Here is a 12913-nt window from a genome sequence, read left to right on the forward strand (position 1 = left end):
TCTTCCGGTAATAAAAATGTCGGATTCCACCATACCATTATCTTGTATTATGTGACTATTGATTAAACAGTGCAACACAATAACAAGCACATGAGATAGGTGTGGTTGTTTTTGGAATGATATTTGATTCCACTAATTGAAAAACGTTATTTTGAATGAATGCGGTTTTTAGTTTAGAATTTGTTTACCAAAATCATGGTCCCAATTTTACGTGACGGCGACTATAGTATGTATCCTTTTTAAACCCCTTCAATGTTATTTTTTTTTCTATATTTCCAAATAAAATCTTATGGTTAACCTTGTCAAATTACACACATAGCATTAAATTGTAATTTGCTACTCTAGTTTAAAATATGTGAAATTAAAAGATTCTTCGATTATAACCATAAGTTTAGTTATAAAGGCTATGTGTCTTATAAATCGTGTTTTACCTTGTGTAATTGCATTCTTTTAACGACGCATTCCTCGAAAACAATTGAATATTTTCGTGAAACTTATGTAATACTAAAAAAAATATATCCTAACTATAATAAATGGGATAGAACATTAACAATTTTTAAAACAATTAACAAAACAAGGTTAGTTTCTTAACCAAACAATGTCAATGTTTAGGTCAACTGACACAAAAGGACAAGTGAGCTCTTCTCATCACTTTCTGTCAGTCTGTCATCGTCTGTTAAATTTTACGATAATTTTCTCCTCTGAATTTTTTGGTCAAATTTAACCAAACTTGGCCATAATCATTACTGGGATATCTTGTTTAGAAAATGTGTCCAATGACCCTACCTGTCAACCAAGATTGTCGACATGGCTAACAATAGAACATAGGGGTAAAAGGTAGATTTTGGCATATATCTATGAAACCAAAGCAATTAGAGCAAATCTAACGGATGTAAATTTGATCATCATGTAAAGATCTATCTGCCCAGAAATGGACACAATCATTATTGGGATAACTTTTTTTTTAAATGTGTCCAATGACCCGACCTGCCAACCAAGATGAACGACATGGTTAATAATAGAACATAGGGGTAAAATGTATATATCTCTGATACCAAAGCAATTTGAGCAAATCTGACGGATGTAAAGTTGATCATCAGGTAAAGTTCATCTGCCCAGAAATGTTCAGACAAATCAAACAACCTCTTGTTGAGTTGCTGCCTCTAAATTTGAATTTTAAAGAAACGTTGCAGCTTTTGGTTTTTATCTTGAACATCATGTTAGATAGAGATTAACAAATTAGTCAAAATGAAAATTTTTGGCCTATTATCATGGAAACTATGATATTTAGAGAGAAATATTTTTTTCCGTTGAGCCTTATATGATTTTAATTATAAAAGATGAATGAACATTTTAAATCTTATACAATAAATAAATTGTGTGTATCAACTGTCTTCTGATTGGGTAAAATTATTAGTTTTATTTTCAATGTTGTCAATTTTTGTGGCGACACGCCCACTCTGACGTTGTGTATTCATACGCCAACATGTGTCTACTTTGTTTTTGTTAATACAAATAATATAAAAAGCTCTTTTGAGCCTTATTTTTTATAGAAATTTATTTATAATGAATGGCAATAATTTATTTTGAATTTATGAACCATAAAATTAATTTTTGACTCTTCTCATTTTACATAATCCGCTTCACGGATTATTTAATGTGAAGAATCAAAAAATAATTTTATGGTTCAATAAATTCAAAATAAATGATAGCCATTCATTAATTATCACCAAGGCAAGTTCTTCAATGTATTAAAAAGTCAAATTTAACCGATGTCATTAGTAAAATTGAGAATGGAAATGGAGAATGTGTCAAAGAGACAACAACCCGACCTTAGAAAAATCAACAGCAGATCTAGACTATCACTCTTCATAAGAGTGATTGCCGTTAAATGAGGATTGTGTTACCTTCTATTGTGTTATGAGCAAAACTTAAGGCGATAGTGAGAAACTAAATAGACTAAAAGATCAAATATACAAGATCAACAAAATAGAGATTTTTGTCATGAAGTCTATATTCTGGACTTAAATTTTGGAAAGTGTTCTTTGTTTGATATGCACATAGATCAAGATGAGCGACCCATGCTCTTTAGAGCCTGTAGTTTATTTTATATATTTTTTTCCCGTGTTTAAGAGCTATAAAGATTTGTCACACAAGAAATCATATTTCCCGAAGGCATGTGACTTTTCAATGCTGAATAAATCTTCATATTTCCGTAAGCCAAAGTTAATAAATGTTTCATTCCACTGCCTAAACTTTTTATAACTTCGTGAAAATTAAATACACTGTTTCATATCCGCTATTACAACGTAACATGACGTAAACATAAATAAGCAATACCAATCAAAAGTTAAAAATTTATTCTATGGAAAGTTCAATTTATTTTCTATTTTGTTTTTAAGTCTGAAATAGTTTGGAACTCAATATACTATCTTTTTTATAAATTGCTCAACAAGTTTTGAACATTAACCACGCGTAACTCTAACGCGCATGTTCCGACATTCAGGGGGGAAATGTGAAGTGTTGTTCAATGTCACGCGAGACAGCCTCAACTAATTTGAATTGTTGATTTAGCTATCAATATATAGGGAAACGGTACTATTTATTCTGCCATAATGATAGGTGACAATACTAACCTTTTCTAATTTTACCACTTTTTATAATAAAAACCTGGATAAAACAGTTATTTTTGGTGTTAGTACTTTATTACCCTATTTTAAAAAGTTGAAGCCAAAGAGTATCATGACCAAATTCCAACGGAGCTTGTTTATGTAATCCATGCCCACCGTCATTTTGCACCAAATTTATAAAATCTTGAAAGCCTTTTCGAATAATTCTTTAAAAAATATTTCGATAGGTTTTAAAATTTATATTGTAAATATAAACACTGCAGTTATTCATAGATAAATACAAAAATATATTGTACCCTTAAATCCAATCACGGCGCTCCTAAGTCGACTTCCTTCACCTGTCTTGGGTACACAAAAGGCCAACCTAATGCTTGGAAAATGAAATAGTACCGTTTTCCATATACATACAGTGATATAATACGCTTTACGATAATTAATTGTTTAACAAACACCATTCAAAGATTGGATTGAAGGTTTGACGAAAAATATTATAATTTAGGTCAAACATCTTATTTACTTTCTGTTTGCTTATTTGTAGAGAACTTACATAAAGGTTATTTGTCGGGAGTGACTTAACCAAATCATTAACAACTGGACCAAAGCATGACACAATTTCTACTGTCGTTCGTATTACTAACCACTTTTCGATATAACATTGTTACTATCCGTGATTATAAATCGACCAGACCATATTTAAAATATCTAAGGAGTGTATTCACAACGGACAAAAAGCAAAAGTGTCGGACAAAAAGCAAAACGGACAAAAAGCAACGGACAAAAAGCAAAAGTTTCGGACAAAAAGCAAAATAATCGGACAAAAGGCAAAACGGACAATAAGCAACGGAAAAAAAGCAAAAGTTTCGGACAAAAAGTAAAATTATCGGACAAAAAGCAAAAGCGGACAAAAAGCGAATTGCGGACAAAAAGCACCGTATCACATATGAATGAAGCAGAAGTCATTCTTTACCATTTCCTGTATATGTTTTGTATTAATATGTTTTCATCGTGAGTGATTGCCCTTCATTTATTATTTATAATTATAATATAAGTAGACAAATACAATATTGCGATTTTTTTTAATGTTTTGTTTGATACATTTTCAACTAGTATTTTTCATTGCTACTTTTACATTTATTACATCTATTATACTTGTTGTTAACATTAATTTCTCTTTACGCACCCAGAAAAGGAATAGGACATGGAGTTCTCAGACAACGAAGTTAAAAGAGGCAAAGGTCCCATTACCTTTGTTGGCTATGCTACACGTCTATGACCAAAATAACCCAGAAGAGTTCAATGGTACTTTATATCTTTACTTCATGTTGATTTGGTAGACTGAATATTTTAACATTCTATTCCTGTTTCAAGGTGATGTTTCAAGCATTTTTTTTTTAAATTTCATATCCACGAATTCCGCCGAAGATAATTCCAAAAAAAGATAAAAGTTTAATTTTCTTAAAGCATTAATTTGCATATCTGACCGCTGGAAACATATATATTGGCAATAATCTGATCGAAAAGAAAAAGTCGAGTATACCTCTTTATGTTAAGGCGAATTTTAGTTCACTGTTTTGTCTTGAAAACGTTTGATGAAAAATATTTGAGACATCATCTCGCTTCAGATACCATTACTATTATATATTATAATATAAAGTAACGTCTTGATATATCAGCATCAATGATGCACAGTCCAAAAAAAAGGTAATATTTAATACGAATTTTGTTAGTGTTTTTATTTACTTTTGAAAATATCACCTGACAACCGATCAGACATGAAAACAAGACGTTACATTTATCTTTTAAAGTAAAACTGTCATGTAAGAATTGTAATGATGGTATGTGGATAAATTTATCTGGTTTCAAGAGCTAAATTGACGGCGCGTCCTTCCTACAATGGCTTCCATTTTTACAATTGCGAAAATTCGGTGGTGTAATGGAGAGATAAAAGTAGAATCCTAACTGATACATGTATGACCCGTATATTTGTCTTTTGAACACGTTGCTCTATTGATAGTAGTTCAAACATGGTTGTACGAAAATAGCTTTTAATAAATTTAAAATGTTTGTCTCGTTTTACTCTGCTTAGCATATTTGAGCTATAAATGACGATAACATTCTCGACATTCATTGTATGTTTGCTGCAACGTGAAACAATCTATATATTATGATAATGAAGTGTTTACTAGCTATCGAAAAAGTAAGGGGTCGCAGCAATCAGCTATTTGGAATTTACTATTAGTCACTTTGATGCAATACATATTTATGTCGATGATATATTCTAACCAGTTACAAACAAAATAAAAACATAGTACTCATCTATACATTTATATCACAGATTCATTGCACATTCAAGCAAACATTCCATCGATCAGCAAATTAAACATCAAGTTATTCATATGAGTTTCTGAAATAATATTCATCCGTTTTTTTCTAGAAATAAAACAACTGGATAAAAATCCTTTTGTAGAATCGAATAGTAAATAGCCAAAAAAGCTGCCCAACCATTGATGTCAGTTTTCCTTGAGAATGTTGCAACCTCATATATGATACAATTGACCGATAAATATTATAAACTGAAGATTTGTACTTAAAAAAGAATGTCTTGATTTGTAAACGACAATGTCCCAACTTACTGGCAACTAAGACCACAGTGCATAGGTTACACCCCTCATTTGCAGCATCGACCACCTGTTAGATTTAATATGGTGATGTGAAAATTGTGCTACTATATGTAGCTACACAATCATATTTACTCTTTAAAACACCCAAAGCAATTAGAAATAAATTGGAAGAAATTATGGTCCGACTGTTTAGATAAAAAAAAAATTAGAGGTTCTAAAGAGCCTGTGTCGCTCACCTTGGTCTATGTGAATATTAAACAAAGGACGCAGATGGATTCATGACAAAATTGTGTTTTGGTGATGGTGATGTGTTTGTACATCTTAATTTACTGAACATTCTTGCTGCTTACAATTATCTCTATCTATAATTAACTTGGCCTAGTAGTTTCAGAGGAGAAGATTTTTGTAAAAGATTACTAAGATTTACGAAAATATGGTTAAAAATTTACTATAAAGGGCAATAACTTCTAAAGGAGTCATCTGAAAATTTCCTGGCAGATAGATCTTGACCTGATAAACAATGTTATCCCATGACAAATTTTCCCTAAATGCTTTTGTTTTTGAGTTATAAGCCAAAAACTGCATTTTACCCCTATGTTATATTTTTAGCCGTGGCGGCCATCTTGGTTGGTTAATCGGGTCATCGGACACAATTTTTAAACTAGATACCCCAATGATGATTGTGGCCAAGTTTGGTTAAATTTGGCCCAGTAGTTTCAGAGAAGAAGATTTTTGTAAAAGTTTACGACGACGGACGACGGACGCAAAGTGATGGGAAAAGCTTACTTGGACCTTCGGGCCAGGTGAGCTAAAAATTTACTCTAAGTTTTTACGGCTTCTGGGATATTTAAATAGACTTGATATAGTATAGAAAAATGATAATATTTCGACAGTAAAATACATTCAAAATTGTCTTTCTTTCCAACAGATGTTGATAAGATCGATTGTAATATCATTTTCAAAATGTAACATTGATTGACAATGTTGTTACTTCAAAATTTGTGTAAAGTGGATTTCGAGAACCACAAAAAAAACATATAGTATGCAATGGAACAATATATTTAGAATGAACTTGTATATCAAACACGGACACAATGAATACGTCGAAATCTCCTGGTTTTGATTTTCTTTTTCAAGAATGGGTTGAATGCTCACCATATGAAGCTTTTATGCCAAAATATGGTACTGGTATCGATATGCAACATTTTGGAAGCGAATTCGATGGAGGTTTTGTGAAGAAGAGATATCCCGAACAACCAGTTCATGTTCTGCAAGGTAATACATTTCATTTGTCTTTCGCTCTTATTGTCTCTCTCCGATTGTAATCGAAAAATACTACAGCAAGTGAAACACTTTTGACTCGCAGGGAGATTTTTTTTATGATTTTGTCCTGTTAGCTTAATATTTTATATGCATTGTGTATATTATTGCTCTTGTTGCACCTAATGGTGCCTGAGTTAGTAAAAAGGTTGATAGCTTTCGACTGTTTACTGTCCTTTTGTCGGGTTGTTGTGTCTGAGACACATTTCAAACTTCCATCCTCAATTTCACGGCCGACACTCGGCTATCCGAGAGATAGGTCGGTTAATCTATATTGAGTATGCGGCTATATCGGCGGTAGGTCTGTTAATCGGGTTGGTTATACGTCTGTTAAGAGTAAAACTCACAATTTAATGTTAAACTCTGTTAAATATACAGATTTTTTGACACATTATGAGAATCACATAAAAAAAAGAAAAGTGTCTGACAAAATGATATCTATCATAGAACATTTTCCACCATTAAAAAGAATGCATAGCCTGCGCAATTTTAAGTAAAACGAAAAGGCGTCGCGCAAGTATGTGGTTTTTATGCTTGTACGCATAGCAATATTTTAGATAAAAGGCCAACAACCAATTTAAGATATGATTTAAAGGCCACAAAGTAGTACTTTGGTTCTAAAAAATCAATTGATAAATATTTCATAATTGTTATATAAGTTGAGTTATACCACATTTTAATGAATATTAGGGGAATACAGTCTGTTAATGGGTTGGACAATTGAAATCGTGTCAGTTAAGAGTTATTTAGCCACGACAATAGTCTTACTACCTTGAGTTTATATTTTCACATTGAAAAAAATGAGATGTACTTATGACGAAAAAATTACAAATCGGTGCAACAGTATCCTTATAGAAAGAGCATTTTATTTTAAAACATTTTCTCTGCATTTCATTAAAAGGGTGTGTCACTTCAAATTAGCGTTATATGGACTGATTGGCCGCTCGAATTCGCATGAATTTATTATTTACGCCAAGTTATCAATCAGCCTTAACTTTTTGTCTGTTCAAAGTCTGTAACATCTTTGAATCTGTCATGTGTTGCAATTCAGCTGGTTAAATTCCATGCGTTTTCTTTGGAAGACTAAAGCTTTTCTACCTAAGGAATAGATTACCTTATGCCGGCGTCACACATTGGCGAATACACCAGCGTGCACCAAACGTACAGAGAAAACTGACAAAGTCGGTATACGTTAGTTACACGCCATAGGAACGCTTAGCAATCGTTCAAAGCGCGTTGCATATAATGTTTGAAGTACGTCATAATACAAAGGTAAAAATTGAGAAAGGAAATGGGGAATGTGTCAAAGCGACAACAACCCGACCATAGAACAGGCAATAGACAAAGGCCACCAATGGGTCTTCAATGTAGAGAGAAACTCCCGCACCCGTAGGCGTCCTTCAGTTGGACCCTTAAAAAATATGCATATTAGTACAGTGATACATGTAATGGACGTCATAGTAGAGATTTCCAATAAAATGACTTTACTCGACATAACCGACCTAACTCAACGTATTTCGTCCTACTGCATTGAAGCATGACGGAGGGGAGCATACACTGCATGTATGTTTTGCTCTTTGAACACGCATTGTTGCTGGAATATGCCTTCAGTAAAAATCAACCACAACTATTTTTTTTACTCTTTAAATATTTTGTCATTAAACTTTGAATGATTTTATTAACATAAATACTATAATGGAACAAGTACATTACCTACTTGTAATCAAACACACCCATCATTTCTTGTCATTTCACTTGACCCATATCATAGTTCTTCTCACATTTTGAATTTTAAAAACTACCAAGACGACATTTAGCATAAAAATACTAAAATAACGAATTCCGAAGCGAGAAGGTTGCCTTTTTGTTGTTTTAAAAAGATTTAACGTTTAAAGTAAATTCCAACACACCCGAATGTAAAAGGTGTACTCGACTTGTAAAACAAAATAATATGTTTCTATAATTTAATTGAAAAAATTGATGTGGGCAGAAATTCATATCAATGATATATTTTTCAAAAGTACTTTTTCGTCTTTAACTATACCAAATTATGGGGCGAGGTTTTTGTTTAAGTATACCTTAACTTACATCCGAGGATACAGGGGTAGAGGGCGTACTCCCCCTTTTCGATCGATAAATAAGAAATTAAATATTAAAAAAACATTAAAAATCGAAAAGAAGAATCTCTCTGATAACGACACACAAAAACAATACAAATATCAAATAATAAGTTTATTAAATTTTACAATTATATCTGAAAATCAAAGTCATTGTCAAAACCATGAAAGACAACTCCAATGAATCGTATGATAGGTAAAGATACGTATATATACGTGGTCTTATGACAGTGAAGTTTAGGCGGGAAACTCAAGAATCACGTGATATATAAAAATCATGATTTTTTTCGTTTTTCATCATGTTAGAAACATTTGATATTGATTAAATTTATTATGAATGGGTTTCCTAGTTAATGAATACTTAGTTAATTCTTGAGTAACGCATTTTACAAAATTAATTGATTAGCAATAACCAGTCCCGTTACGTGCGTACGTCGAGTTAGGTACGTATGTCATTTTATTGGAAATCTCTAATAAACTCCGAATTATACACAAGAAACTTAAATTAAAAATAATATAAGACTAACAAAGGCCAGAGGCTCCTGACTTGGAACAGGCGCAAATTTGCGGATGGGATAAACATGTTTATGAGATATCAACCCTCCCCTTTACATCTAGCCACTGAAGGAAAGTAAATACGCTTAATGAACGCTACAACCCGAGGAAATTTTTATGCAGCATAACAAACATACAACATACGTTTCTTGAACTCTGGATAAACGCTTAGTCTTAGGTTTGATTCTAGTACGCCCAATGCACGCTTAAAGCATATTGGCAGCGTAAACTAAATGATTTTTAACACGCCGGAGCTCTACGCTGATGTGTGACGCCGGTATTAGTTGTATTTCCTCAATGCTTTTCAACTTTGTTTTTGGCCTTTTAAACATTTTTTTCGAGCGTCACTGATGAGTTTTTCGTTGGTGAAACGCGTGTCTGGCGTAAATATAAGGCGCAAATATCAAATTTCAATCCTGGTATCTATGAGGAGTTTTTTTCCGGTATGTATTTTCCTTTATACCGAGTCATCATTCTCATTTTCTGCCGCCTAAGGAAATGTCTGTACCAAGTTCTAAACCGTGGTTCTAAACAAGAAATAGACATTAGTAAGTTTTTTTTATATTAGTGTTGGGTGCTGATTTAATGTGTAACAACAAGACAATTTTATATTCCTTTAAATCACAATAAATGCATAATATTAATTTTATTTTTCGAGTAATGATGTATTCCTATGATATCGTTAGTCATTTAGCCGACTCGCAGTCCGCAAACGTGCTTGTTTTTCTATCGAGTGACCTTCAAGGTGGTGTAGAGAAAGGTTGATGTTGAAAGGTTTGTCTATATTTGTTTGCATTATAAACATATTTGAGTTCATTTGATAAAAAAAAATCAAACATTAGGAAGTTTATCTCTGATTTATGTACTTGTTAACTATGCAAATGACAAATTGGTGCCATTCATATCAATGAAACAGAATCCACATGATATATGCCACCATTCTTTGATGAAATTAATATTACTTTGATTTTACACTTTTTAAAATCATTTCTATCAATTTTCCGATTCCATTGTCTAAACTTATGTTTCATTGTTCATGTGTTGTTTCCATTTATTCTAGCCACCAATCTTGGGTCTATCTCTTTATTCAGATAACACCCCATATAGCAATTAAATAATACTTGTAATGTCATTCATAACTCTTAACAGACCAATTAACAGACCGAGTTTTATACATCCGACCCATTAACAGACCATAGTTTTATCAAAAATTGGTTTATGTCACCAAAATACAGTTTTTCGTGTAACAAACATAATGCCAGTCTTTTTTGATGTTCAAAAGATTGCATGCAAGTAAACTCAACCAACTTGTCATTTTTGTGTACATTTTGTGTGTGTAAAATGTGTATAAATTAACTGATGAGTAACTCGCCTTTTCATTTTATAGATCGTTTATTGGAGCTAGAAAAAAAATAATTACACCACTGGATTCAGTACTCCAAATCATTTTGTCAGACATTGATAGTTTTTACGATATAAATATAATTAAAATGTTATTTAATATACACAATATAGATTAACCGACCTATCTCTCGGTTAGCCGAGTGTCGGCCGTGAATTTAGTATCGTTATCTAATGTATAAAATCAACAACTAGAAAAAAAAAAGAGAAAAAACGCACCAGATCTGTCCCAACTAGACCAATATAAATTCTTACAAAAAATATAGTTGTCAGTAAAAAAATAAAATATAAAGGTGCATTTTTATAATCCATTTTAACTAAGTTAAAGTAAACGAAACTTTGCTCGTCAAACTACAATAGAAAATTGGAAAAATAACATTTATCTCTTATTTAATCTGATATATTACTGATTGATTTCTTTAAATATGGGTTAATATTGTATAGAAAGAACACACAATTGACGAAAACCTTCTTACGGATGTTTTAAATTGCCAAATCTCTTATTCTTTTCTATAGATTTTTCTTAATAATAAAAAAACAGACTTTATGTTGCTGTCATAATGATATAAAACAATCATATGATCATATTGACCAAAATTTTAAAATCAATTTTTTACCTTGTTGATTGTGACAAATCAACAACATATATGGCACGCCGTTATAATATTTATTCAATTTCGAGATATCTTATTTAGTTAAATAAGATATCTTATAAACTAATTGAGATATCTTAATAACAAAATGAGATATCTTATATATTAATTGAGATATCTGATTTATTAAATAAGATATCTTATATATTAAATGAGATATCTTTTTAAAATGTTTATAAAGATATCTTATTAAATATATAAGATATCTTATTAAATATATAAGATATCTTATTTAAAATATAAGATATCTCTATTAATTTATAAGATATCTTATATATTTAATAAGATATCTTTATAAACATTTTAAAAAGATATCTCATTTAATATATAAGATATAGTTAATAATATAGATATCTTATTTACTTAATAAGATATCTTCATAAGTTAATAAGATATCTCTATTTGTTTATAAGATATCTATATTAATTAATAAGATATCTCTATTAGTTTATAAGATATCTCTATTAATTAATAAGATATCTTATAAAGTATGTATTTAAAAGATATCTTTATAAAGAAGTAATATATCTTATATACTTTATAAGATATCTTATTAATTAATAGAGATATCTTATTAACTTATAGAGATATCTTATAAACTAATAGAGATATCTTATAAACTTTTAGAGATATATTATTAACTTATAGATATATCTTATTAACTAATAGAGATATCTTATAAACGAATAGAGATATCTTATAAACTTTTAGAGATATCATATTAACTTATAGAGATATCTTATTTAATTGGTTATAAAATATCTTATTTAATATATAAGATATCTCCATAAGTTAATAAGATATCTCTATTAGTTTATAAGATATCTCTATTAATTAATAAGATATCTTATAAAGTATGTATTCAAAAGATATCTTATATACTTTATAAGATATCTTATTAATTAATAGAGATTTCTTATTAACTTTTTAGAGATATCTTATAAACTAATAGAGATATCTTATAAACTAATAGAGATATCTTATAAACTAATAGAGATATCTTATAAACTAATAGAGATATCTTATAAACTAATAGAGATATCTTATTTACTTTCAAATTAAATAAGATATTTTATAAAAATTAAAGATTTCTTAATACTTTTAAAATAAGATATCTTCAAATTTGAATAAATATAAAAACGGCGTGCCATAAACATATATTTTTTTTAGAAAAGTCATTGAAGTCGAAATTAGAAGTTTGATTACTTAAAGAAAATTTTTAGAGATTTTCAGACGATTTTATGTGCTTTTGATACAATTGTTCACCGATTTTGTAAAAATTAACTCAGTAATATTTCAAATGATAATTGAGATAAATGCATACTTTTTTTCAATTTCTAGTTGTAGTTCATCACACCACAGTTGAAAGCAAAATTGTTGTGAAATAGCCCATTTTCTGTAACTTAACCTTAAGTTATTTTCCAATCTGACCATGTAATATAAGATACAATTATTGTATTGTAAAATTATTGGCAGTTATCTTTAAGCCAAAATCATGTAAAAATATTTGTCAACATTAAATTATAACATCATCTTAGTATATCGCCATCTTAAATTGATACTACTCTGCAAATCGGTTATACTTATATACTAATCGTGTGGTCTAGCCGGACGGC

The 12913-nt window shown here is 30.4% G+C and overlaps 1 protein-coding gene across 1 annotated transcript in view; it reads left to right on the forward strand.

The window, feature by feature from the left end:
* The window catches only part of LOC134697643 (cytosolic phospholipase A2-like), a 204509-nt gene that overhangs the window by 170334 nt on the left and 21262 nt on the right, over positions 1 to 12913 (forward strand). The window contains exons 11-12 of the mRNA XM_063559926.1: positions 3815 to 3929; positions 6389 to 6526. Of these exons, the coding sequence (XP_063415996.1) occupies positions 3815 to 3929; positions 6389 to 6526 (253 nt within the window). The remainder of the gene's footprint in view (positions 1 to 3814; positions 3930 to 6388; positions 6527 to 12913) is intronic.

Source organism: Mytilus trossulus, chromosome 14, assembly GCF_036588685.1.
Source record: "Mytilus trossulus isolate FHL-02 chromosome 14, PNRI_Mtr1.1.1.hap1, whole genome shotgun sequence".
Taxonomy (NCBI): domain Eukaryota; kingdom Metazoa; phylum Mollusca; class Bivalvia; order Mytilida; family Mytilidae; genus Mytilus; species Mytilus trossulus.